The sequence below is a fragment of the Mauremys reevesii genome, linkage group 9, assembly GCF_016161935.1.
Source record: "Mauremys reevesii isolate NIE-2019 linkage group 9, ASM1616193v1, whole genome shotgun sequence".
NCBI classification, from domain to species: domain Eukaryota; kingdom Metazoa; phylum Chordata; order Testudines; family Geoemydidae; genus Mauremys; species Mauremys reevesii.
This window is the reverse complement of record NC_052631.1, coordinates 100,321,419-100,344,359: the sequence shown is the minus strand read 5'-3', so window position 1 is coordinate 100,344,359 and position 22,941 is coordinate 100,321,419. Positions and strand designations below refer to the sequence as shown.

The 22,941-nt window shown below is 44.8% G+C and overlaps 1 protein-coding gene and 1 long non-coding RNA gene across 5 annotated transcripts in view; one reads left to right on the top strand and one right to left on the bottom strand.

The window, feature by feature from the left end:
* Positions 1-4,310: 4,310 nt before the first annotated feature.
* LOC120371767 lies at positions 4,311-13,198 on the bottom strand. Of its 3 annotated transcripts, none has more exons than XR_005584564.1 (4): positions 12,729-13,198; positions 10,455-10,503; positions 9,156-9,328; positions 4,311-5,364 (listed from the first exon to the last, which is right to left on the bottom strand). It is a non-coding gene; the product is annotated as an uncharacterized LOC120371767 (long non-coding RNA). The 3 variants fall into 3 exon arrangements; XR_005584565.1 differs by lacking the exon at positions 9,156-9,328 and having other exon boundaries at positions 4,311-4,655; positions 4,763-5,364; XR_005584563.1 differs by lacking the exon at positions 9,156-9,328.
* STK26 (serine/threonine kinase 26) overlaps positions 12,974-22,941 on the top strand; it is a 52,881-nt gene continuing 42,913 nt past the window's right edge. The window contains exons 1-2 of one of the 2 annotated variants that reach the window (XM_039487975.1): positions 12,974-13,036; positions 13,617-13,728. In XM_039487975.1, coding sequence (XP_039343909.1) covers positions 13,687-13,728 — 42 coding nt within the window. In that variant the 5' untranslated portion in view covers positions 12,974-13,036; positions 13,617-13,686. Of the gene's footprint in view, positions 13,037-13,304; positions 13,517-13,616; positions 13,729-22,941 lie in introns of those variants that run through there. The other variant, XM_039487974.1, reaches the window with a different exon arrangement.

The window sequence follows — 22,941 nt, the reverse complement described above, 5'->3', positions numbered from 1 at the left end:
ATTACAAACCAGCCCTGTAGGCGTACGCTGCTCAACAGACAGTAAGGCAGGGCCCTGCCTCAAGGCGCTTACAGCCTAAGCACTGCCTACTTCACAATGGTGCGTTTTTCACCACTCTCCTTGGGAGCCTAGTGCACAGGTCGCATCGCCAGGAAGGCTTCCCTGCTTTTGAAACGTTCATCCCTTTATTTCTAGTTATGCTCACAAGCACCAGCCTCAACATTTCCTCCCTATCATTTGTGTGAACATGAGAATGGCCATACTGCATCAGACCAAAGGTCCATCCAGCTCAGTATCCTGTCTTCCGACAGTGGCCAGTGCCAGGTGCCCCAGAGGGAATGAACAGAACAGGGAATCATCAAGTGACCCATCTGCTGTCGCCCGATTCCCAGCTTCTGGCAAACAGAGGCTAGGGACCCTCCCTGCCCAACCTGGCTAATAGCCAGTATCCTCCATGAATTTGTCTAGTTCTTTTTTGAACCCTGACATGGTCTTGGCCTTCACAACATCCTCTGGCAAAGAGTTCCACAGGTTGACTGCCGTTGTGTGAAGAAATACTTCCTTTTGTTTGTTTTAAACCTGCTGCCTATTAATGTCATTTGGTGACCCCTAGTTCTCATGTTATGGGAAGGAGTAAATTACACATCCTTATTTACTTTCTCCACACCAGTCATGATTTTATAGACCTCCATCATATCCCCACTTAGTTGTCTCTTTTCCAAGCTGAAAAGTCCCAGTCTTTTTAATCTTTCCTCATTACGGAAGCAGTTCCATACCTCTAATCATTTTTGTTGCCCTTTTCTGTATCTTTTCCAATTCCAATATATCTTTTTTGAGATGAGGCGACCACATTCACATAGTCCATGTGGGTGTACCCTTGATTTATCATAGAGGCAATATGATATTTTCTGTCTTATTATCTATCCCTTTCTTAATGATTCCCAACATTCTGTGTGCTTTTTCACTGCCACTGCACACTGAGTGGATGTTTTCAGAGAAACATCTGGAGAGTGTGTACACCCCCCAGGTGCTTATAGCTGGCTAGTATGTCTCTCCCTGATGCTTAATGAAGCCAAGTGTATTTTGTTCTATTAACTTTCCACATAAGGCACTGCCTCCACCCTTCCTTGATCCTTGTTGTTTCTCTTCCCTGAGTTTCTTCAGTTTGTCAACATCTTTCTAGAGGTACCCAGAAGTGAATGCTAATATGGGGGCCCAATCCCACCACCACTCTGTGCTTAGACACAACACATCCTGCATCTTGGCAGGGGGTTAGGCCAGATCAGAGACGGGCAAACTTTTTGGCCTGAGGGCTGCATCAGGTTTTGTAAATTGTAGGCGGGCTGGTTAGGGGAGGGGGTCATGGCCTGGCTGCCACCTCCTATCTGCCCCCCCCAGGACCCCTGCCCCATCCAACCATCCCTTCTCCCTGTCCCGACAGCCCCCGAAACCCCTACCCCTGACTGCCCCCCCGCCACCTCATCCAACCCCCCCTCCTTCCTGACTGCCCCCAGGATCCTTGCCCACATTCAACCCCATTCCCCCCGACCACCCCGACCCCTATCCACACCCCTGTCCCCTGACCAGCCCCTCAAACTCCCCTGGCCTCTATCCACCCCCGCCCCTGCTCCCTTACCGTGCTGCCTGGAGCACCGGTGGCTGGTGGCGCTACAGCTGTGCTGCCCAGAGCACCAGGACAGGTGGCCGGAGCCAGCCATGCCACTGCGCAGCACAGAGCACCAGGACAGGCGGCCGGAGCCAGCCATGCCACTGCGCAGCACGGAGCACCAGGACAGGCGGCCGGAGCCAGCCATGCCACTGCGCAGCACAGAGCACCAGGACAGGCGGCCGGAGCCAGCCATGCCACTGCGCAGCACAGAGCACCAGGTCAGGCTACTGCTCTGCAGCTGCGCTGCCCCAGGAGCTCGCAGCCCCAGAGCCTTGCGCCAGCAGCGGGGTGAGCTGAGGCTGCGGGGGCGGGGGGACAGCAGGGGAGGGGCTGGGGCGAGCCTCCAGGGCCAGGAGCTCAGGGGCCGGGCAGGACGGTCCCACAGGCTGTAGTTTGCCCATCTCTGAACCAGGTGATCCTTGCGGTCCCTTCTAACCCTACGGTTCTATGACTCGAATTCCCACTGCCATCAGTGGAAGTGTCCCCACATTCCCTGAGATATTTGGATGCATGGTGTGGTGAAGGCCTCAGTCACACATGTACAGTCCCATTGACTCCAATGGGTTCACATGCCTATAGTTAAGCATGAGCTTAGTTATTTTGCAGAACCAGGGGCTAAAAGATGAACATGGATATTACTTAAAACTTGGTGTGACAGATGCTATGGACACATGGGATATCCAAACACTATTGTATCAACTCTATAAATATTATATGTATCTGTATGAGCTAGGGATTGTATTCTGCTCCACTGGGCGGCTAATGAGTTTCTCGCAGCAACTAAAATCACTAGGGTTGGGGTGAGGGAAAGGTGATTAATACAAATCACTGGCCAGGTAACAAGTTTGGAGAAGCCTGCACTCCTGCACAGACCTGCTTTGACCTGACTCAAGAGGCCAGACAAAGGAAAGAATTGAAAACTGGAGAAAGTAACCACCCGGATATAGGGAGAGAGGTCATTCTCACCCAACCCAGCAAGAGACTTGAGACTGTGACCTCGGGGACATGCCCTGTAGGAGGAACTGATGCAACTTTGGAAGCGTCTCCATGTGGAAGATTATGGGTGACTGACTCCTGGTAAGCCCGACACGTCTAGAAGCTGTTTATTGTTTTCAAGCTGTGTTTTCCCTGTATTGCTTCTGTTCAGAATAAGGAGTACTTTGCTTTGTGAAAGCAAAGTGCTCACTGCTTAACTCTGTTATTGCCCCTGAGAAAACAGGACTGTTTCAGCCATGTCAAGGTGATCACTGCAAATTGCAGGAGTCTGCAACCTAAAACCCTGGAGAGGAGGGGATGGTGGAATCCCAACCTGACAAAAGTGATGGCTAGATGCCTGAGACTGGGGGGTGGGGAGGGGTGGGTGCCCCCAAGGAGACCATGAAGCAATGAGCAGTGCATTTCCCTTGGGAACTGAGACACCTGGAATCCCCAAACTTCTCCTGTTTTTTTAGCTGCAAAATTCCCTAGATGGATTGAGAAAAGTCATGCAGGCTCAGGGCCGAAATAACTACATACTGCACGTATAAAAATGTGCATTTTTCCAACTGAGCCACTTTCCTTCTTAACCCCCCAGAAATGCCTGTCCAATGCCCTAAAACGCGTATCATCACCCCTCTCCCCCAACTCAAAATCCAAAGGCCCAGTTTAAATGAAATTATGTAAAGAACGGATGGGAATCAAAGTCATGCATGATGTCCTGTGTTGCATGGCATGGTTCAGCCTTGCACTACCTGAAGCAACCACAGTATATTACATTTCTTTCTTTACCCTAGAATATATATTTTTGCAAGAACACCCAGATCGGCTATGTTAATTTCATCATCAGTGTTACGAAACAGGCTCCTAGCTGGCAGTCCAGCTGCAGGGAGGGACCTGTGCACCTCTGATGACTCTGGCATCAGGACTGGAGCCAGTGAGAGTGTAAAAAACTCAAATGTAAGCCCGTTGAGATGAAAGGTAAGCCCATCTCTTCAGAGATTTGTGTGTGTTTTCTCTTAGGAACAATAAATCTAATCCCGCTGCACAATTGCAATATGTGAAACAGCCACAGGACTTCCTGGCACAAAAGCTCATAAACAAGCTTTCCCCACTTCCCTTTTGTGAAAGTTTAACTCTGCTCCACTAATCCGGCTTCTTCTTGTCTCTTGCCCCACCTCCCCCCGACTCCCATTAATATCTGAGTCAGCCTAGCAAAAATGTTGCCCTGTGGCAGCCTCTTGTAACATAGCAGGAAGAGCTGCCTCTGGAGTGTGCTCGTAACACATCTCTCGCATTTTCTTTCTCACTCTCCAGTAAGTTATTTTGCTGCTTTTCCCCATTCACACGCTGAGAAAGAGAGCAAGGGAACCAATGGCCCATATATTCAGCAGCTCATTATCAGGGAATTGTGCTAGGGGTCGCCTATACCTCCTCTTCCTCCGCCCCCACGTTCCCCGGCACTCGTATTTGCCATGTAGCTTAATCTTTGCAATGACAGTTTCCTGGACTGAGTGTTCAGAGCTCAACACTTGCCTACACAGGAGAGTGCTTGTCTAGATTTCATCCTCATTGTTACATATATTTTAATTACAACTCTGTCAGCCTTTCCTGGAAACAAAGACATTCAAGCACTAATCCAAACAGAGGTTACATCAAGCTTTGCATATTTTATTGATAGTCTTCTAGTGCACAGGCCATATAGTCGTCTTCCTGGCATTTATAGACTCCATTATCAGCTTTCTGGCCTTGATCCATGTCTGACTTCCTCATTGGAGCTAGGGAATCAAATGGATGTGTTGAGCAGCTGGACCCACCAGAGGAGAGCTCCCAAAGCAAAGTCAGAAGAGAAGCATGCTAATAGGGCAATCATCTGGTCTTTAGTGTACCGCTTCATTCACAGAAAATACTCCTTGCATGCAGTGCTGTACTGACATCCAGAAAGATTCCCGGCCCTTCTATTGTGCCCACATGGACTTATTCTGTTTTTCATATCAATAATTTTGTAAATCTGAAATAACATTAAATAAATGTTCTCAAACTGGAAGCCCTGTCCCTTTGTATTTTCCTCTGAGTGAATTTAGGAAATCTTTTGTGCAAATAAGAGAGACCACATACCTTCCGTCTGAGCCCAACAATTTTGATACTCCTTTTTACTTCTGGCTCATCAATGATCCTGATCCAGGCAGGGTGGCTCCTTGCTCATATGTGGAATCCTCTTGAAGCCAGGCACATGCAAGGGTCTGCCCACATGGCTTCTATTGCAGAATAAGGGCCTACGACAGCGGTTCCTCCCTTTGCACCTGACTTCTATCTTACTAGTTGCTTCCTTGCTAACAGTCTGAATAGGTTTGGGTTGTCTGGGTCCTTGCGGAGGCAAGGAAGTCCTCTAGTTGTAATACTTACATGCTCAAGTGGAGACTAATATCCTAGCACTGTTTTATGGGGTACTAGCCCTGTTGTCTCTTATTTTGAAATACTCTGACTACATCTGGATTGCCCTGTTTCCTCTATTTTGCTGTCAAATTTGCAAATATGTCTACGTCGTCTCCTCTCTTCTCATCCTCTTGTGGTTCACTTGATCCCTCCCCATTCTGCTCCAGCTCCTTTCTGTCCCTCATGAAGTCCTGAGGGTCTCTTGCTCTATATCCAACACCTTCTGAGGCCCTGTGTCATGGCCAGCATCTGTATGTCTGCTGCTCTCCTCTCCATCTGCCAGCCTAGGGAATGAGAGAGAGAAATTAAACCCAGGGCTCTCACAAACCAGAGGCTTCGGGTAATTTTTCTGTGAGATTTGCTCTGTTTTTCTTTTGCTCAAGTTCCATGTTAACACTAAGGAGACTTAATTTGTTCTTTGGTAAAAAAGCAGCCTCCTTTGGAACCTGTGAAGAATGAATGCTTTGCTCCTGATTATTGCCAATGTATCAATTTCCTTCTTGACATCACCTGTGAATTTAGGGTGGGCTTTAAAAGCCAAGCTGCATTCTTCCCACCTGGAACACCAACATGGGTAAGAAAAGTCATACAAGGCAAAGTAAACTCTGAGTGGTTCCAATGGGTGTAACTGATCAGAACTCAATAAACACATATTGCTGTTGAGCAATACAGAATAGAATCCAGCTCCCTGTCTCTTAGCTGTGTTGGCTCTATAGTGAAACAGGAATAAAAAGCAAGAAATGCTTCTGTCATCAAACTAGAGAGAGATTTATCAATAGGTGACTGAATGCACAAAAGGACCAGACCAGCTGAGTAAGAAGGTGCCCATTTTTAGTCATCGTTTTCAGAGTAGAGGCGCATTCTAACCAATCTAGCTGCTTGTTTCCTTCTTTCATCTTAAGTGGCTGATAGCCATCACCAATCCAGTGCGAAGAGCACTCTTTTGTCTTCCCCATTGATAGTACAGTATGAACGGATTCTTTTATGGTCGGCTAGCCACTCTTTGTGGCCTGTGTGCATCGTCTAAGGGACAGCAATCTTCTTCCAAGTGGAGTATAATTTTATTTCTATTGTTTGGCCGAAGTTTTAGTTTCTAAGCATCCTTCTCCACACTGCCACCCCCCACCCCTGTTCAGTGACTGCTTTGTCAGCCTGTTTTCAACAGGTACTGATAGCTGTGATTTGCCAGGCAGCCTTGGAGTTCTGCCCGTACTTTTTGTGAGCACTGTTGCCACGATACCAAACGTAGAGCAGATGTTTATTTCAACAGAGATGTCTCTAATTCCTTTTCAACGTTTTTCTCAGGCTGCCGTCGCGTGTGAATGCTGCTTTCTAGGAGCCAAGTACAGCCAGGGCCCAAGAGGGAGGCACTATCACTACAGCTGATTCAGAAGAAAATGGGGGTTGGAGAGGTCGGGGAAATGCAAAGAAAGAAAACTGACAGCGCTGGAAGTTCTTTAGCCCAAACGTTTGGTGGGGTGCTGAGAGTCAGGGGACTCCCCACCCAAAATGTTTTTTTAAAGACTAACAGCATTTTAATGGCTAATGACAAGTAATACCCTCCCTCTTCTCTAGCTGTTTGTTTTGTCTTCCTTTTCATTCCCTCCCCCCGCCCCACACCGACTTTTCCTCTTTTAGCTCATGTAACCTGGCCCTTCCCTGGACTCTCCTGTATCTCAACTGCTGCAGTTGCAACCAGATAAAACTGAAGCTGGGGTGGATCAGAAATGCATTAGTGTTTGGAGGTACACGCTCCCCTTCTTGAGGCAGTGTCTCATGTCTGGGACTGACAAGAGGTGTCATTCATAGCTGGATGTATTTTCTTCCCATTTTTTCCTCTCTGGTTGTTTCTCCTCTTCCCTACTTCATCTCTCCTTTATCGCCTGTTGTCTCATTACCCTTTCTTTCCCAAGTTGTTCCTCTCTGGCCTCTTGATTTCTTTTTTGCAGGTGTGGATCAGCATTCCCACTCTGTGGGCCAAGGATGATCTGCTCACAGAAAGTACCAGAGCACCATTACATCACTGCTCTCCTCCCAGATGTATGCTTCGGATGGTATGTTGGACAAATCCCACTTGGAAATTCACTTGGGTACTACTGTGACATACGCCTGGAGTGGATGCTTTTTTAGCATAGGAATTCTCTTCAGAGCCAGCTTCCTGTTGTTGCTCCTATATATAGAAATGTTTTTGAATTCTATAAATACAGTATGTGTTTTATTAAAAAAATGACAGACATGGATATGATGAACTAAAACACTGCCTGGGATGGAGGAATGATAAAACAGCAATAGAGCCTCTCACTGACTTCCTTTACCCCTTCTATGGCTGTGTTCACACTACTTTTGTATTCCAAGGGTGAGCTTTGGTGAAATTTCATTTCCTTCTAGAAGAGAAATTAGACTAGGGGAAGGGGCTCTTAAAGCATAAGTAACTGTGCTAGCAGAGATGCGAATCCATGAACACTTTCATTGGTGAAAGCTAACAAACTAACCTTCCAGTGGTGCAGATGGTACAGGATTGGGCCCCTGCGAGGTAGGTAAATATCCTCTTCATTTTACAGATGAGGATATGGTGCTAAGAGAAGTGAAGTGATTTCCAAAGGCCATATGGCTAGTCGGGGGTAGAGCCAAGAATAGAAATATGGAGTCTTGGCTTCCAGTACAGTGCAAACTAGCTTGTGTGTATAACCACTGCAGAGGGAAACCATAGGCCCAAATAAATAAATAATTCAATAAAAGACGACTTTTCTGGCACAATAAAAAAAGGCCTTGGGAACTGTGTAAACTATTCTATTGTACTGCACTCAAATGTTTGGATCAGATATATCTTTAGTGCAGGGTAGCACAGATTGTCTGGTACACCACATGCACAGTACAAGTGCGTGTAGCTGTATTAATGAAACATTTTGGAGAACTCCAGTTAGTGTGGAGTAATCCGAGTTGTGTGCTAGCTTCTGTAGGTTAAAGTTAGGTCCTTGGCATTCGGTGCAATTTGTTTTAACAGGAATAATTATTTGAAGAAAGAAGTCAGTTCACATCTATAACCAGCCTTTTGAAACCAGCCTTGATTAAACTTTTTTCAATCTGTTGTACTCAGAGTGGGTGTGAGTATTTCATTGTTCAAATCACACTCCGTTAGAGCACTCTCTCCATACCAAAGCAGTCAAGAAAATGAGACCTAGATATTAATACTGTGCCTTCAGCAGCAAGATTATCTAGTTTCTGACCTTTTCAGAATGAATTTAATCTACAGAAGATTGACTTGTTTAAACCAGCTTCTGTATTAAAATACATAACTCACTGCAGTGAAGGTGAACAGTATACCTTGAACTTCTGATCAAGTAGTTCAGTTTGTTCCTAACTCTTAGTCACTGTACTGACTCACCACTGTTTTTCCCTATCCACCCTCCTTATATCTAATATAGAACACCTGAATAAAGTCAACTCACGGCTTTTTGTTCCTCCTAAAAAAGATTATAGTGTGTGTCAAAGAAAAACTCTCAGGAAAAAGAGAGAAAATTAAAGCCACGTTAAGGCCAATGACATAGCAACAGCTTTTCTCTTACAGAAATTCATCTGCTCCCTCCTACAGGGTTTCCTTGGTCTTTTTATATTGTGTCCTGTATGTGAGGTGCCTGTTTTTGAGACGCTCATATGGAGAAACAACGGCAACAGGGACTTACCAGGCTTTTCATATGGTGGCATAAGCAATAGGCCATCTGAGCCTTCTTAATTAGTAAAAGCATTAGTACTAGTTAATTACAGGCTGGTAAATAATTCTCTAACAGTTTTCTTGGTTCTTCTGCTAAGATTCCTCCACTTCACATCCTGGCTTGATAGTTCAGTCATTACACAACCAGCTGTTTTGTCATAATTCCCTTTCGGGTTTTTCTCTCAGTCTCCTAACTGAATGTGATGTCACTGACTCACTGCCACATTCTACTAGAACCTTCTACTTTTACATTTTAACCTAGAGCCTGACATCCCTGTCACTACAAAGATTAACAAATCTGCCATGTATGTGACCAAATAGAATTACTGTGGAAAATATACTTATCATTCGTACCCAACTTACCCTTCTCCTCCTTGCATTCCATTCAAGAAGCTGGTTACAAAAGATTTCATATTATATTCAGGAATAGATATGGGAAGAAGTTGGAAATCCTTGTTTATGAGATTTTGGGTTGACATCTGCAGAATCTGAAGTCCACATCGCCTGGAAGTTTCAGTGGTTCTTTCCCAATGAATCTACAGATAATATTGTGGTATGCTGTATCTTGTAATAACGCAGGCGGAATACCTGTTTTCAGACTCTGGGTACCACATACCAGCTAGCAGTATTTAGTGAATTTCTGCACTAGTAACTTATTTTTGTGATCTTTAATAGATTTTCAACTTGACATTTGAAGGGTGCACCCCTGTACGACTCATCAACTGCAATGACATAATGGCAACAGGAGATGCAAAGACTGCAGCTTTCAGGGCATTATAAGTGGCAAAATCTCCAGATGGTGCATCATTAAGAACATTCTTTGCTACTTGAGTTTTCCCTAAATAGAAAACCAGTCAGCTCCTATAATGGAGTCTGTCTCTCTGTTTCAGATTTCTATGCAGAATGTACACTTTGTATAAAGACTTCTCATACTTTATTTCTTTCAGTATTCAATATCCATGCTCGAAACTCTCCTTGTCAATATTCCTCAGCTCCTAGTGAAAGTTTGCATCGCTGCAGTGTTCTTGGTGCGGAGCACTACGTAGCTAATGCATTGCTACTCTCATGTGAAAGATAAATGGGGGGTGGAGATGGCGGAGGGAGGGCAGCAAGTTCAAAATGACATGAGAGCTTCACTTTTTCCCCATTTTGTGCCAAATGAAAAGGAACACCCTTCCCGTTGTTTTTTATCATCTGCACCACTGTAGGTACAGTGTCATATAGCAAAGAGCATGTAACTCTTTTAGTGCTACAATAAGCTCCTCTCTTCCTGCATCAAATACTGTAGGGATATTTACTTTGCATACATCTGGAGAAAAAGGTTTTCTCTGAGATTTTTAGTTACGAGTGGAGGGAGAACCAAAGGACTCAATATGTGGGCACTAAACAGATGTGGATTTTTTTTTAGTGAAAGGGTTACTTTGGTATTATCATAGAATCAAAGGGGTGCATAGGATGTAGGGATGGCTTTCAAAAGGGAATGTGTGAGAGAAAAGAGTAAAAACCAACTTATGCTGGGATTACTAACATCTAGGGCTCCAAGGAACAACACAGAGGACAACTAGTGCAGAAAAATCAGCAGTCAACATCAGACTTAGAAGAGGAACAGAAGGGAGGCTGTGCAGTAATGAATTAGCAGATTGAAAAAATTTCAACCCCTACCACAAATACTGGGATTTTTCCAAAGTCATGATGAGTTATGACTGGACCACTGAAATATAAAAATAGAGACAACATTAAGTATTAATGAGCAGAATGAATCTGCACTATTCAGAAATCTGATAAACGGAGATCTTTAAATTTTATAAACTATAAACTGCTGTACACTGCAGTTAAGGTTGGGTCAGGTCCTTTATTAACAAAATCTCCCACTTTCAAAGGTTTCATTATTCGGCCAAAACAATTCCTGAATCTTGGTGTACAGTACAAGCTCTCAGAAACTACCCACTTTAAGTAATCTACCCATGAGATTGGACTCATTACAGGCTTCCAGGTAACTAACATGCATTTTATAACTTTCACTAAGAAGGCTTTTAAAATACATATTTTTAAACTGGTGGGAAGGAAATTAACATTAACATTTTAACAAACCAACAAGTCAGAAAGTTCCAATTTAAGCCACAAGTCTTATCCTTAACTAACATCATTGTGGGGTTTTGTTTGATTTTAAACCACAGTCAGTTAAGGATGGAACATCTGCATTAATGTTGAATTTCTTGGCTTTAGATGGTTTTAGCCCAACCTTAACTTAAACAGAGATGTTTTGTATTCAGTGCCATATTGGATGTAGCAGGCAGTGCTTTGTTGAAAAAGTGGGAGCTACTTAAAAAAACTGCCTTCAAATGAAACCTGCATAAGGGAACATCCTTTAAATAACTATTTTGGGGTTGGTATGATTTGTGTAACCGTCCAACCTAGTTCCTACACCCTTGGATTGGATGAAGTAAACCATTTCCTGGCCTTGGGAATGCACCAACCCTATGAACTCATGGAACTCCTATCAGTTTTCAGGGACCTCCCTTGCAAGTGGGGCTTTAAGTGCATGTAGTTTTCACAGGTGAATGGAGGAGGTCTACTGCCTCTGGAAAGGATTTCCCATATGAGTGGAATGGCCCTGCCCTAATGTAGGCAGGGTGGCCTACACGGGTGAAAAGGCTGTGATCTTGATGCAGGTATTTCCATATGGGTATAACCCTGACCCCAATTAAGTCAATAGATATATTCCTATTGATTTCAGTGGAGCCAGCATTTAACCCTCTGTCACTACAGTTGCATAAGGGCTTTTATAAGGATGATGGGCACAATTTTAATATTTGGGGAGGAGAGAGCATGATAGCCAGGGGCCAGGGCCCAGTCTGCTGGATACAGTTAATTTTGCAAAGAAGCAACTAGATACTCCAAATGCTTTTATCCTACACAGTCCCATAAATATAAAAACAGAACATTTGATCCACAGCTAGAAAGAAAAAGTACTGCCTAATTCAAAACAATCTCAATTCTCCTCTATATCACAGGAGGCACTGAGCACACTTGGATTATGGAGGCATCAGACAATGGAGTAAATTTTCAGTGCAGCTGATACATTGTAGGAGACAGAATTGTTTTGGATAAAAAGGCATTTTAGACCTATTGTGGAGGCACTATAGTAGGTTTCACCTATAACTATGCATGACCACAGGGTGCTAAGTACAGAGAAATGTCGCCTGAAGTACAAAGTTTCCTTCCCTTCAGACACAAAGCAGCATTGCCCATCATAGGAGGGAGGTAAAGTGTAGGGTCAGAAGGTTCTGTGGCAGCTGAGAGAAATAACTGGAGCTGGACAATTGAAAAATCAGCCTCAAGAGGGGGAAATTATTGATAAGGAAGAAGAAACTCAGGAGTTGGTTCACATCTTAGGGGATGAGATAACTATAATATAATATATGGAGATATACCTATCTCATAGAACTGGAAAGGACCCTGAAAGGTCATTGAGTCCAGCCTCCTGCCTTCACTAGCAGGACCAAGTACTGATTTTTGCCCCAGATCCCTAAGTGGCCCCCTCAAGGATTGAACTCACAACCCTGGGTTTAGCAGGCCAATGCTCAAACCACTGAACTATCCTCCCCCATATAAAAAGAAAAAAGTTGCTATGTCTGGGTGTTTTCCAATGGGGAAACAGTGAAGTTAAGTTCTAAAAGAAGAATGAAAGTTGGTGTTTACAGTTATGTTGGAGGCAGCCAGTCAAGCAGAGAAACTGAGCCACAATGAAGTGAGCGCTGGTTTCAGCACACCAGCAGTGGCTAGCAGTGGGAAGCCAATGACAAGAGAGGACTTTGCCAACTCTGCATGCCCCTGAAGCGAGGATATGGAAGAACTGTGGACTACTGGATGAACAAATCAAAACATAAGACTTGCATTTGTAAATGTTACCAGGATGTCAAGTTAAATATCTACCTAGTAGTTAAATACAGAGACGCCTGTACAAAAGGCCACAATTACTAGGCAGTTTCCCAGCTTGAGGGATGGCCTCAAAAGATCTCCAAATCTCCTTCATATACTGGATCAGCTCCATCTTCATTAAGAGACCAAGTGCCACGGGACAGCTGAACATGGCAGGTCTTCTGAGTGGTTGGGGAGGAGAAGTTTCCTGGTAGTTGATAAATAGCATCCCTAGGGACCTGCCTCCTGGACGGTCAGGTCTGAAGGGAGTCGCCGGCTTGCTGTGGTCCTGGGGCCCTGAACTGGAACAGGCTGTGAGCTCTGTGAGTCCCACTCCCAGCCTGTCTCCCAAGGGTCTGGCTCTGGCTCCCGCCGGGGCGAGGCCGGGGGCAGGTCTCCTCTCCCCAGGGCAGCCTGGGGGTGCGGGCACACCGAGAGCCCTCACCCCCACCCCGGGCTCCGCCCGCCGCCCGCGGCCCCGGCTCCCCTCCCCGTGGGCGGCCCCGAAGGCGGGGGGCGGGTGACGCGGGGCCGTGTCCCGGCGGCTCCACCCCGCGCGGCCGGAGCCCAGTAGACGGAAGGACGGAGCCGCCGCAGCACAACAGCTTCCCCGAGCCCAACATGGCGCTGGCCGCCGCGGCGCCCTGAGCCCAGCCCCGGCCTCGCCGCCCCGCGCGGACCTTCCCGCCCCACCCGCCGGGGCCATGGGCAGAGCGGGCGGCAGCCGCCGGCCAGGCCGCGCCTAGAGCCCGCCGCGCGGGCATGGGAGAGCGGCGCCAGGCGCCCCGCAGCGACCCCGCCAGGTGAGCCCCGGGCCCGGCCCGGCCCGGCGAACCGAGCCGAGCGGCACCGAGCCCGGCCCGGCCCGGCCTAACCAGCCCCCCTCCGGCTTTGTCCTTGCAGGCCCCGCCGCAGGCAGCCCCTCCCGGCCGGAGCCGCAGCCAGAGCCAGCCGCGGGCGGCGCCCGGCCGCCATGGCCCACTCGCCGGTGGCCGTGCAGGTGCCCGGCATGCAGGTGAGCGGGGCGGGCGGGAAATGGAGGCCGGGAGCGGGGCCTGCTCCTTCCCCGGAAGCGGCGCTGCCGGGCCGGTGTCGCGGGGTGGGGGGGCCGCTGGCAGCTCAATCCGGGCGTAGGCTGCGGCCTGCGCGTGTCTGGCCCGCCCGGCCCGGCCCGGCCCGGCGTGACAAGGCCGCGGGGGGAGGCCGGGGCCCGGCCCGGGAAGTCCTTGGGCGGGACCTTGGCCGGGGCGGCTCGCGGGAGAGCGGCGGGAGCGGGGGGTGTCGCCCCCATGCTGGCTCCCCTCGGACGCCGCGCCCGCCGGGGGTGGGGGGGTATGTGGGGTCTCGGCACCCCAAAGCCTTGGCTCTGGCAAGGGGGCGGGTAGGGGGCTTTGCCCTCCGCATCCGCCGGGCCAGGGCTGCCCCCTCAGCGCTCAACGGGACTTGGCTTTGTTCGGAGGCAGCCGCCTTTCTCCCGCAGCACCCAAGTGCCTTTCCACCGATTAAAAACGAAATTAACTTAATCTCTGGGTGCGTGTGAAATGACCTATCAGCCCCGTTGGCAAGTGTACATAAGACAGGACTTCCCAAGTTCCTGGCACTGGGCCTGTGTTGCAGGTTCCCAGGAGACCTTATGTTTAATGGAAAGAGATGGGGAAAGTGGAGCCCTGCCTTTATCCGGGCTGGCAGCTAGTCTGCTGGTCGGAGTTGTCCTTCTATTGGAAGTTTTCACACTCGGCAAGACTGGGAAGCCCACTTGAAAATGGGTTTCTGTGTATTTGTTTCTGCAGCGTGTGCTAGAGTATTGGACAATCCATTCTTTTTTTCACAACTCACAGCGGTGTACCTGACAGTCATTTTTCTCTTTCTAACGTCATAAAACAGATTTATGGTGGGATTTTCAAATGAGCCTATAAGAGTTAGGCACTAAATGCCCATTTCAGTGGGATTTGCGCATCAAACTCCTTAAACCTGGTCTATGCTAGGAAATTAGCTTGTTATAACTACATCTCTTAGGGGCTCTGTCAACCTAGCTACTGTCTGCCAGGAAGGTGGAGTACCCACCCTGACAGGAAAACCCCTCCTGTGGGTGTAGATAGCATCTTCACTGCAGCGCTAGAGCGGCACAGCTGCACCGCTTTATGTGTAGACATATCCTTATTTTCCTTTGAAAATCTGAGCCCTGTAACTTTCCCAAATGAGTGTGATGATCCATAATATTGATGCTACAGTGTTTTCAGGACTACAAGCCATTTCAGCCCCCCACTGAGACGTCCTATTATTCGTATGTCTTAGTTTTTGTAAAAAGCTTAGTTTTTGTAAAATAAATAAAATATTTGTATCTTAATCATTGTGTCTAATGTTCCTAGTAACATCTGTTTCTCTTTTTTCCTCTGTCTAGTGTAAATGTCACTTTAAATGTTTCGTTTTTGTTTTTTTTAATTGGTTGAGTGGTGTATGAAAAGTAAGAGAATTCTTCTGAGATGGTGTATGTCCATAAACTCTGGAAGGCTTTGTGCCAGAATCATAGATGGCATAGCTACAACAGAAAACACCGAACCGTAAAAGATGGAAAATGCAATTACTATTTTCAAGTTTTCCCTTCATTTTACAGTCATGCCTGTGAAACTAATACAATACCTTTTAGGATGTATGTTGGTTAATTTTATGTAGAGTAAACGAGATTTTAATACTGCCAGTAACAATATCTTGAGTGTGATTAGATGCAGCTTGTAAGTATTTATGGAATGTTTACCCAAACACTATAATCGTATGCTTTCCAAAAATGGTGAAGGCTAATGAACTTTCAGCAAAGTAGGCCAGGCTGGTGATAACATTTGTAAGGATAAAGTTAATACCATTATTTCTAAAGATCTGCACAATTTTTGTACTTTTCTAAAATCTGTTGAATTTCTCCTGTCAAAGAAATTGCTTCACCAATTTTTGATGGTGCAAACAGATGTGAAACTATACTTTTGCCATACCAATTTAACCTGCCAATACACTTAATCTCCATATTATATCAATATTACTGATGATACATTTTTAAAAGTTTGAAGCAAGGGAGAAGCCTTTTCTTTCAGTTCTGTCCAATGGTGTGACTTCTCTTCAGATAATTTTTCTATATTGTTTTGATAAGCATTTTGGACATTTTCTATCCAAAAATTCTATAATCTGATTAGAATCATAGAATATCAGGGTTGGAAGGGACGTCAGGAGGTCATCTAGTCCAACCCCCACCTCAAAGCAGGACCAATCCCCAACTAAATCATCCCAGCCAGGGCTTTGTCAAACCTGACCTTAAAAACCTCTAAGGAAGGAGATTCCACCACCTCCCTAGGTAACCCATTCCAGTGCTTCACCACCCTCCTAGTGAAATAGTGTTTCCTAATATCCAACCTAAACCTCGCCCACTGCAACTTGAGACCATTACTCCTTGTTCTGTCTTCTGGTACCACTGAGAACAGTCTAGATCGGGGCGGACAAACTTTTTGGCCTGAGGGCCGCATCGGGTTTCGGAAATTGTATGGAGGGCCAGTTAAGGGAGGGGATCGTAGCCTGGCCCCCACCACCTATCTGCCCCCTCTGCTCCATCCACCTCCCCACCCCCATTCAACCTCCTGTTCTCCGTCCCATCCCCTGTCCACACCCCTGCCCCCTGACCACCACCCTGAACTCCCCTGCCCTCTATCCAACCCCCCCTGCTCCATGCCCCCTTACCGTGCTGCCTGGAGCTTCGGTGGCTGGCAGCGCTACAGCTGCGCAGCACAGAACACTGGGTCAGGCCAGGCTCTGCAGCTGCGCTGCCCCAGGAGCTCGCTGTGCTGCCGCCCAGAGCATTGCGCCGGTGGCGGAGCGAGCGAACTGAGGCTGCGGGGGAGGGGGGACAGCAGGGGAGGGGCTGGGGATGAGCCTCTCGGGCCAGGAGCTCAGGGGCTGGGCAGGACGGGCTGGATGTGGCCTGTGGGCCGTAGTTTGCCCATCCCTGGTCTAGATCCATCCTCTTTGGAACCCCCTTTCCAGTAGTTGAAAGCAGCTATCAAATCCCCCCTCATTCTTCTCTTCTGCAGACTAAACAGTCCTAGTTCCCTCAGCCTCTTCTCATAGGTCATGTGCTCCAGCCCTCTAATCATTTTTGTTGCCCTCCGCTGGACTCTTTCCAATTTTTTCACATCCTTCTTGTAGTGTGGAGTACTGTGTAGAGTCTCACAGTACTCCAGATGAGACCTCACGAATGTCGAATAGAGGGGAATGATCATGTCCCTCGATCTACTGGCAATGCTCCTACTTATACAGTCCAAAATGCCATTAGACTTCTTGGCAACAAGGGCACACTGTTGACTCATATCCAGCTTCTTGTCCACGGTAACCCCTAGGTCCCTTTCTGCAGAACTGCTGCCTAGCCACTCGGTCCCTAGTCTGTAGCAGTGCATGGGATTCTTCCATCCTAAGTGCAGGACTCTGCACTTGTCCTTGTTGAACCTCATCAGATTTCTTTTGGCCCAATCCTCTAATTTGTCTAGGTCCCTCTATATCCTATCCCTATCCTCCAGCGTATCTACCAGTCCTCCCAGTTTAGTGTCATCTGCAGACTTGCTGAGGGTGCAATCCATTCCATTCTCCAGATCATTAATGAAGATATTGAACAAAACTGGCCCCAGGACCGACCCTTGGGGCACTCCGCTTGATACCGGCTGCCAACTAGACATGGAGCCTACCCGTTGAACTCGACGATCTAGCCAGCTTTCTATCCACCTTATAGTCCATTCATCCAACCCATACTACTTTAACTTGCAGGCAAGAATACTGTGGGAGACCGTATCAAAAGCTTTGCTAAAGTCAAGGAATAATATGTCCACTGCTTTCCCCTCATCCACAGACCCAGTTCTCTCACCATAGAAGGCAGTTAGGTTAGTCAGGCATGACTTGCCCATGGTGAATCCATGCTGACTGTTCTTGATCACTTTCCTTTTCTCCTTGCCCATTTCTTTATCTTAAAATATGTTTAATTTATTGATATTCTACTTTCTTGGGCTGTAGTATAGCCCAGCAAGGACCCTGACATTATTTAAAGCACTGTTTTCTGATATTAAACTTTATATAATAGTACATTTCCTTCCACTATTGTGTTTAGTTTAACCCAGACCCCTTGATGTACACATGTAGTCTTAAAGCACATTTTCCCTAAGTGTTCATAAGTACATCTGAGTAGAATTGATGTTTTCTCCTTGAGACTATTTTTTTATGAAGATAAGTATATGAAACATAAAAAGCTTTTCTAGATTATAAAAGATTTGAATTTAGTGTAAAATTATTCTGCCTGGTATTCCTCTTTGCACGTTTTACTGTTCTGGGACTGTTGTTAAAGAAACTATGAAAGAAGTCATTAAATGATTAGGAGATAGGAATGGTTTTCATCCATTTTTTTAAAATTTGAATTAATATTATTTAGTGAAGGTCACCTGAATAATTATTAGAACATTACCTACTTCTGGTCAGTGTTAAAATAAATGCATGAGGTTTGATTTAAGCAAGTGTAAACATACCCAAGTTTGGTGGAACAAGATCCAAAAGTTATGTTAAAATTAGCACTGTGGGAAAGTTTGTCTGTAATCTCAAACCATCATCTACCATGTAATGTGGAAAGGATTTTTTTGTTTTTGTTGTAGTGTAGGAGTTGGAAACAGTATTTATGGTAGGGAATCTGCTGTAGCTATAATGTTTTCAGCTGTATTATGATAATACTTTCCCCTTTCTGTCCATTATTTAATTATGCATAAAAGCAAAATAACATTCCATGAACAAAAACAATGTGATGATCTATTATATTGCTTGTATGCTAATTCCCAGACAGGAATTTTGTTAACATAGTGCTGAGGTTGCACAGAGATTTCTTCTGTTCTTAGGAAGAAGCCCTTAAAATGCTTTTTTTATTTAAAAAAAAAAAATCCAAATGTTGGAAACTATGGAAAGTCCACACAAAGGTCGCTAAAGTAATCCTAACTCTGCCCTTACATTACCACCCTGACAGCAGTAGGATACTCTGAGACAATCTTATTAATTACACAGGTTTATCTCATGAGTAGCTACAGAAACACTTCACATGGGTGCATAGACTCCAATATTTTGTACAGCTTATACTCAGTTCATGAAAAAACATGTGTAACCAGGGATTGCTAAATACAAATGGCCTGCTAAATACATCCTCTTCTGTAGGTTCCATATGCACAGACACAGAGCTTTGTTAGGTTATCTGTGTATTCAGACTTCTAAGCCAAACTCATAAAAGTATAACACATAGATTAGAAGAGTAAAGGCTAGCATGGTGATGAAGCATCATGCTTACTGTTGGAAATGTGTGTATAATACCAATGCTTGGAGGATCAGATTTTTAACATTCTACCTGCAGATTATATAAATAGTATGTTCTACAAATTTAAGCTTAGAACAGAAAGTGAGAGATTAATGGAGCTACAAGAGCACGGTTAAGGTTGTCATTGATCTGAACCATGGTTTTCCATGGCTTCCAATGGGTGTTTGGAATTTGTTTTGTAACGTAACCCTAACTTTAAATTTCCATGCTCTATGGGTTTTTTTGTGCTTTTTAGTGGAAGGAAGAGTTTTAAATAGCTTTCTACTGCTAGAATAATTTAGTGTTTCTCTGTGAAATCTTATTCCACAGAGGCCCCTGAAGTAAAGTGCTTCTAAGTATAGATTGTGGGAGCTGTCTTGCACTAACAGTTTGGGGGTGAGGTAGGGGTATTGCTGTAGTTGGAAGAGGGATGTGGTGGAATACTAGGAGAGCTCATCTCCCTCTGCAGTTCTTTGATTTAGCTGGCCAGATCTGTATTTAACGTGGCCCTTCCAAATACACATGAGCAAAGGCTTTAATATCCCTGCTCTACCTTTCATTTCAGATGGGTGAAGCCTGAGATGAGTCTTTGTCACTGGATAGCCCTTAAAATTTTACTATGAAAATCCTTTGAAGTTGGTCTTTCCATCTTTGATTATTTTCTAAGTGTATAGATGGATAACCAGATAGCAGCTTGAGAATGGACAGTTAGACACTTAAGAATTAACAGGAAAATTGCCTTTAAAGTTCCTGATGAATCATTTGTGCTTTCCAAAGGCAATCCTTAAACCCTGTGTGGAAAATACAATTTTTGCTAGTCTTTATGGCTCCCCCTTTCTCCACCAATGGAAAATCACTTGAGAAATAACATCTTTTAGTTGGAGGAGTGGTTGGTGAACTTTTCCTTTCCTGCTTGTAATTTGTGTGTTATCTGAATTCATCTAATATTCAGCACTGGTGGAAATGTGTTAGGATATTCTGTCTATTGGGTACAAGCAGTAGGGGGATTATGTGGAGGTGAGGATATTTTGTGAATTAGTTATGACTGAATTTGAGATCTCTCACCTGAGACGGAGGTGGAGAAGTGTACTGGAGAATATTTGGCTGATTGACATTCTTATCCCATGTAGTATTAGATAATGCTTAATTATCTACCTCCCAATTTAACTTTTGGTGGAAAACACATTAAAGGTGTATTTTTTTTTTAATTTTAGTAATTTTACGGTGTTTTCATTACTTGGCATATGGGTGTGTTACATATAAAAGTAAACACCAATAAAGCAAATATTTGCAAGTAAGAACAGAGATGCCTTAGAGTAGACCAGGGACACTCAAACTTTTATATATTCTAGAATCACATCTTAACAGACTGTCTTGTGGCCACTTCTTCTAATCTCAATCATGCAGACAATGTCGGTGATCATACATCCTAGTTTGGCAAGTACAGCAATTGCCGGTGTGCAAAAGCAGTATTAGGAAAGTAGTCTCCTTCATTCTTTCTACCACTTGGTTCCAGTCTTTCTTTCCTTGCATATCCCTGTTGTCTGGTCTTGCCACCCGCCACATGCTGCCTGGTTTCCTTATGCCATAAACATTCCTCTTTCTGGTGGCTCCTTTGGCATCTTCTGGTAGTTCTCTTCATCTTGTGTAATAGCAACCTTTGGTGAAGGCAGCAAGGCTGGCTTCCCCTTGTTTCCATCCATCTTCTTTTACTGGCATATATATTTTCTTGCAATGAAGAACCTAACTTCCTGTAGAAGCAGAGAGGAGCAGCCAGCTCCATGTGACCTGTCAGCTACTACACTGTGGTCCACAATTTGAGGACTACTGGATTAATCAAAAGCTTGTCTGAAAAGATAAGCTTTGCTCTCTCCTTTGAAAATTAACAAACCGGCTCAGCTGGACTATCAGGGCAAAGTATCCTGTGGCTGGGCACTGGGGATCCTCAAATGGGAACACTCTTCTTCCAAACCTTGAGTGCCTGGCGAGGGACTACTCAGAAGAGGTTCAGTTGGTCTCAGAATGGGTACAGGAGGAGGAGGAGATGGATGGTGCCTATGTTTTGCAAACTACAACAGAGTGTTATAGGTTAAAGTTAACACCTTGAACCCAGAAAAAGATGGGAAGCCAATCCATAGCATAAAGAATGGATGAAATTAGACTTTAAGTTTAGTAAGGAGTATATAGGGAGTACTACTTTAACACCTGGAGTTGATGCACCAGCAAAATTAGGTTCCCTATTAGGCTTAGGCACTATATGTTTGGAAATGTGTCAAACTCTCTCTCAGTAGCTCTAAAGCATCTTGTAGTGTCCTTATACATTGCAGTTCTGGGAATATTATCACTGTGCATCTGACTTGTTACTGAGTGTGAGCAGTGTTGGATATAAAGTACTTAAATGTTTAAAGGAAGGCATTGTACAAATGTAAAACTCTGGGGAAGGATCCAGTCAAATATCTGTTAATTTATTCCTGTACTCAGAAATTAATTGCATTCAGATGGTTCCACAGTGATCTTGAAGCAGCTTTAAACTGTTATTGCTTCAGCGTATACTGAGCGCTGTAGAAACCAGAAATTTGTCTAGTGAAAACTGATAAGCCAAACTGTTTAGGAGACCAGGTTTCTAAACTGTGACTTTTGTGGCTTCCTGGTTTTCTGTGCACTGTGATTTTTGGGCCATAATAAAAATGCATAGCTAGACATTTGGAAACTACTCAGTACTATGAAGGGCTGTGGAGAATTTGGCTCTTAATTTAAAGTGGTTCTGCTCCGAAAAGCAATTTGTATGATTCTATGTTCAGTCTTTCAGCAGTTTATGTATCAGATGTGCTTGGTGTATAAGTAAATTTTTTTCTAATTGCTAGCCCTGCAAACTCAACTTGAGTTCTAATAGCCAAGCTGGGTTCCTTCCATCTTATGCATCACCAATAATAAAAGTTCTCTGCAACAAATTAGGCTTCAGTAACACCTGTGATGTCTTATGGTCTTCAAATTATGCTGTCAGTGACTTCCTGTACAAAGTATTTGCCTAGTCTGGAGTTGTACAAGTGTAGCTGATTGGAACTTTGCAAACAGTGCTGTTTATGATGCATGAGAGAGGATAGAATCCAGAGCACTCTCTCCTGTGGTTTTCGTCAGATTTAACAGGAGTAAAATGCTGTGAAAACTCACTTTTGGCAGCAGATCTGCCTCTGAATTCAGATCGGGGCTCAGGTCTGTTGAGTGAGATGATGGTGTTTGTATAGTCATTTTTCAGAATGCCAACTGCACTAATGGCTCTTGGTTGAGTTGGCTCAAAATATACATTTTGAAAAATGTAAACTGATAGAAATGTTTTCATTGCAGTTCAAAATATAACGTTAAAGGCCTTTTAAACAAAAGCATTCCCAAAACATTGCATCTACACTACATGAAAACTTGGAAGTGAAACCGGATAGTTATTCATCTTATTCACCAAATGAAAGAAATGCAAAAATTGTGCAGCATAAATAGTAGAAACTAAATTAGAATTTATAGTAAATTATTTCAGTGTCTCCTTATATAATAATGGAGGTAACCACATATCTAATCTTGGACTCTCTAGGCTATCTTTAATGAAATCTAAAGATTTCTCTCTTGTGGATTTGTAAAAGTAAGGCAATCTAAGTTAGTCCAGTAAAGAGAAGATTTTAAACGTAGGTGTCAGTTTCTTCCTGTCTAGAACACTAGTTCTTGTGAGTCTGTCTGGGCAGTTATCAAATTTCCATCCAGAACAAACTCTAGAGAAATAAGCTGCGTGAATCAAAAGAACATTTGACTTGGCATGTGCATGGTAAATCAAAGAATCTGTATTAAAATGTTTTCTATTCATGGCATTGTAGTGGAAAAAGGAAGTTT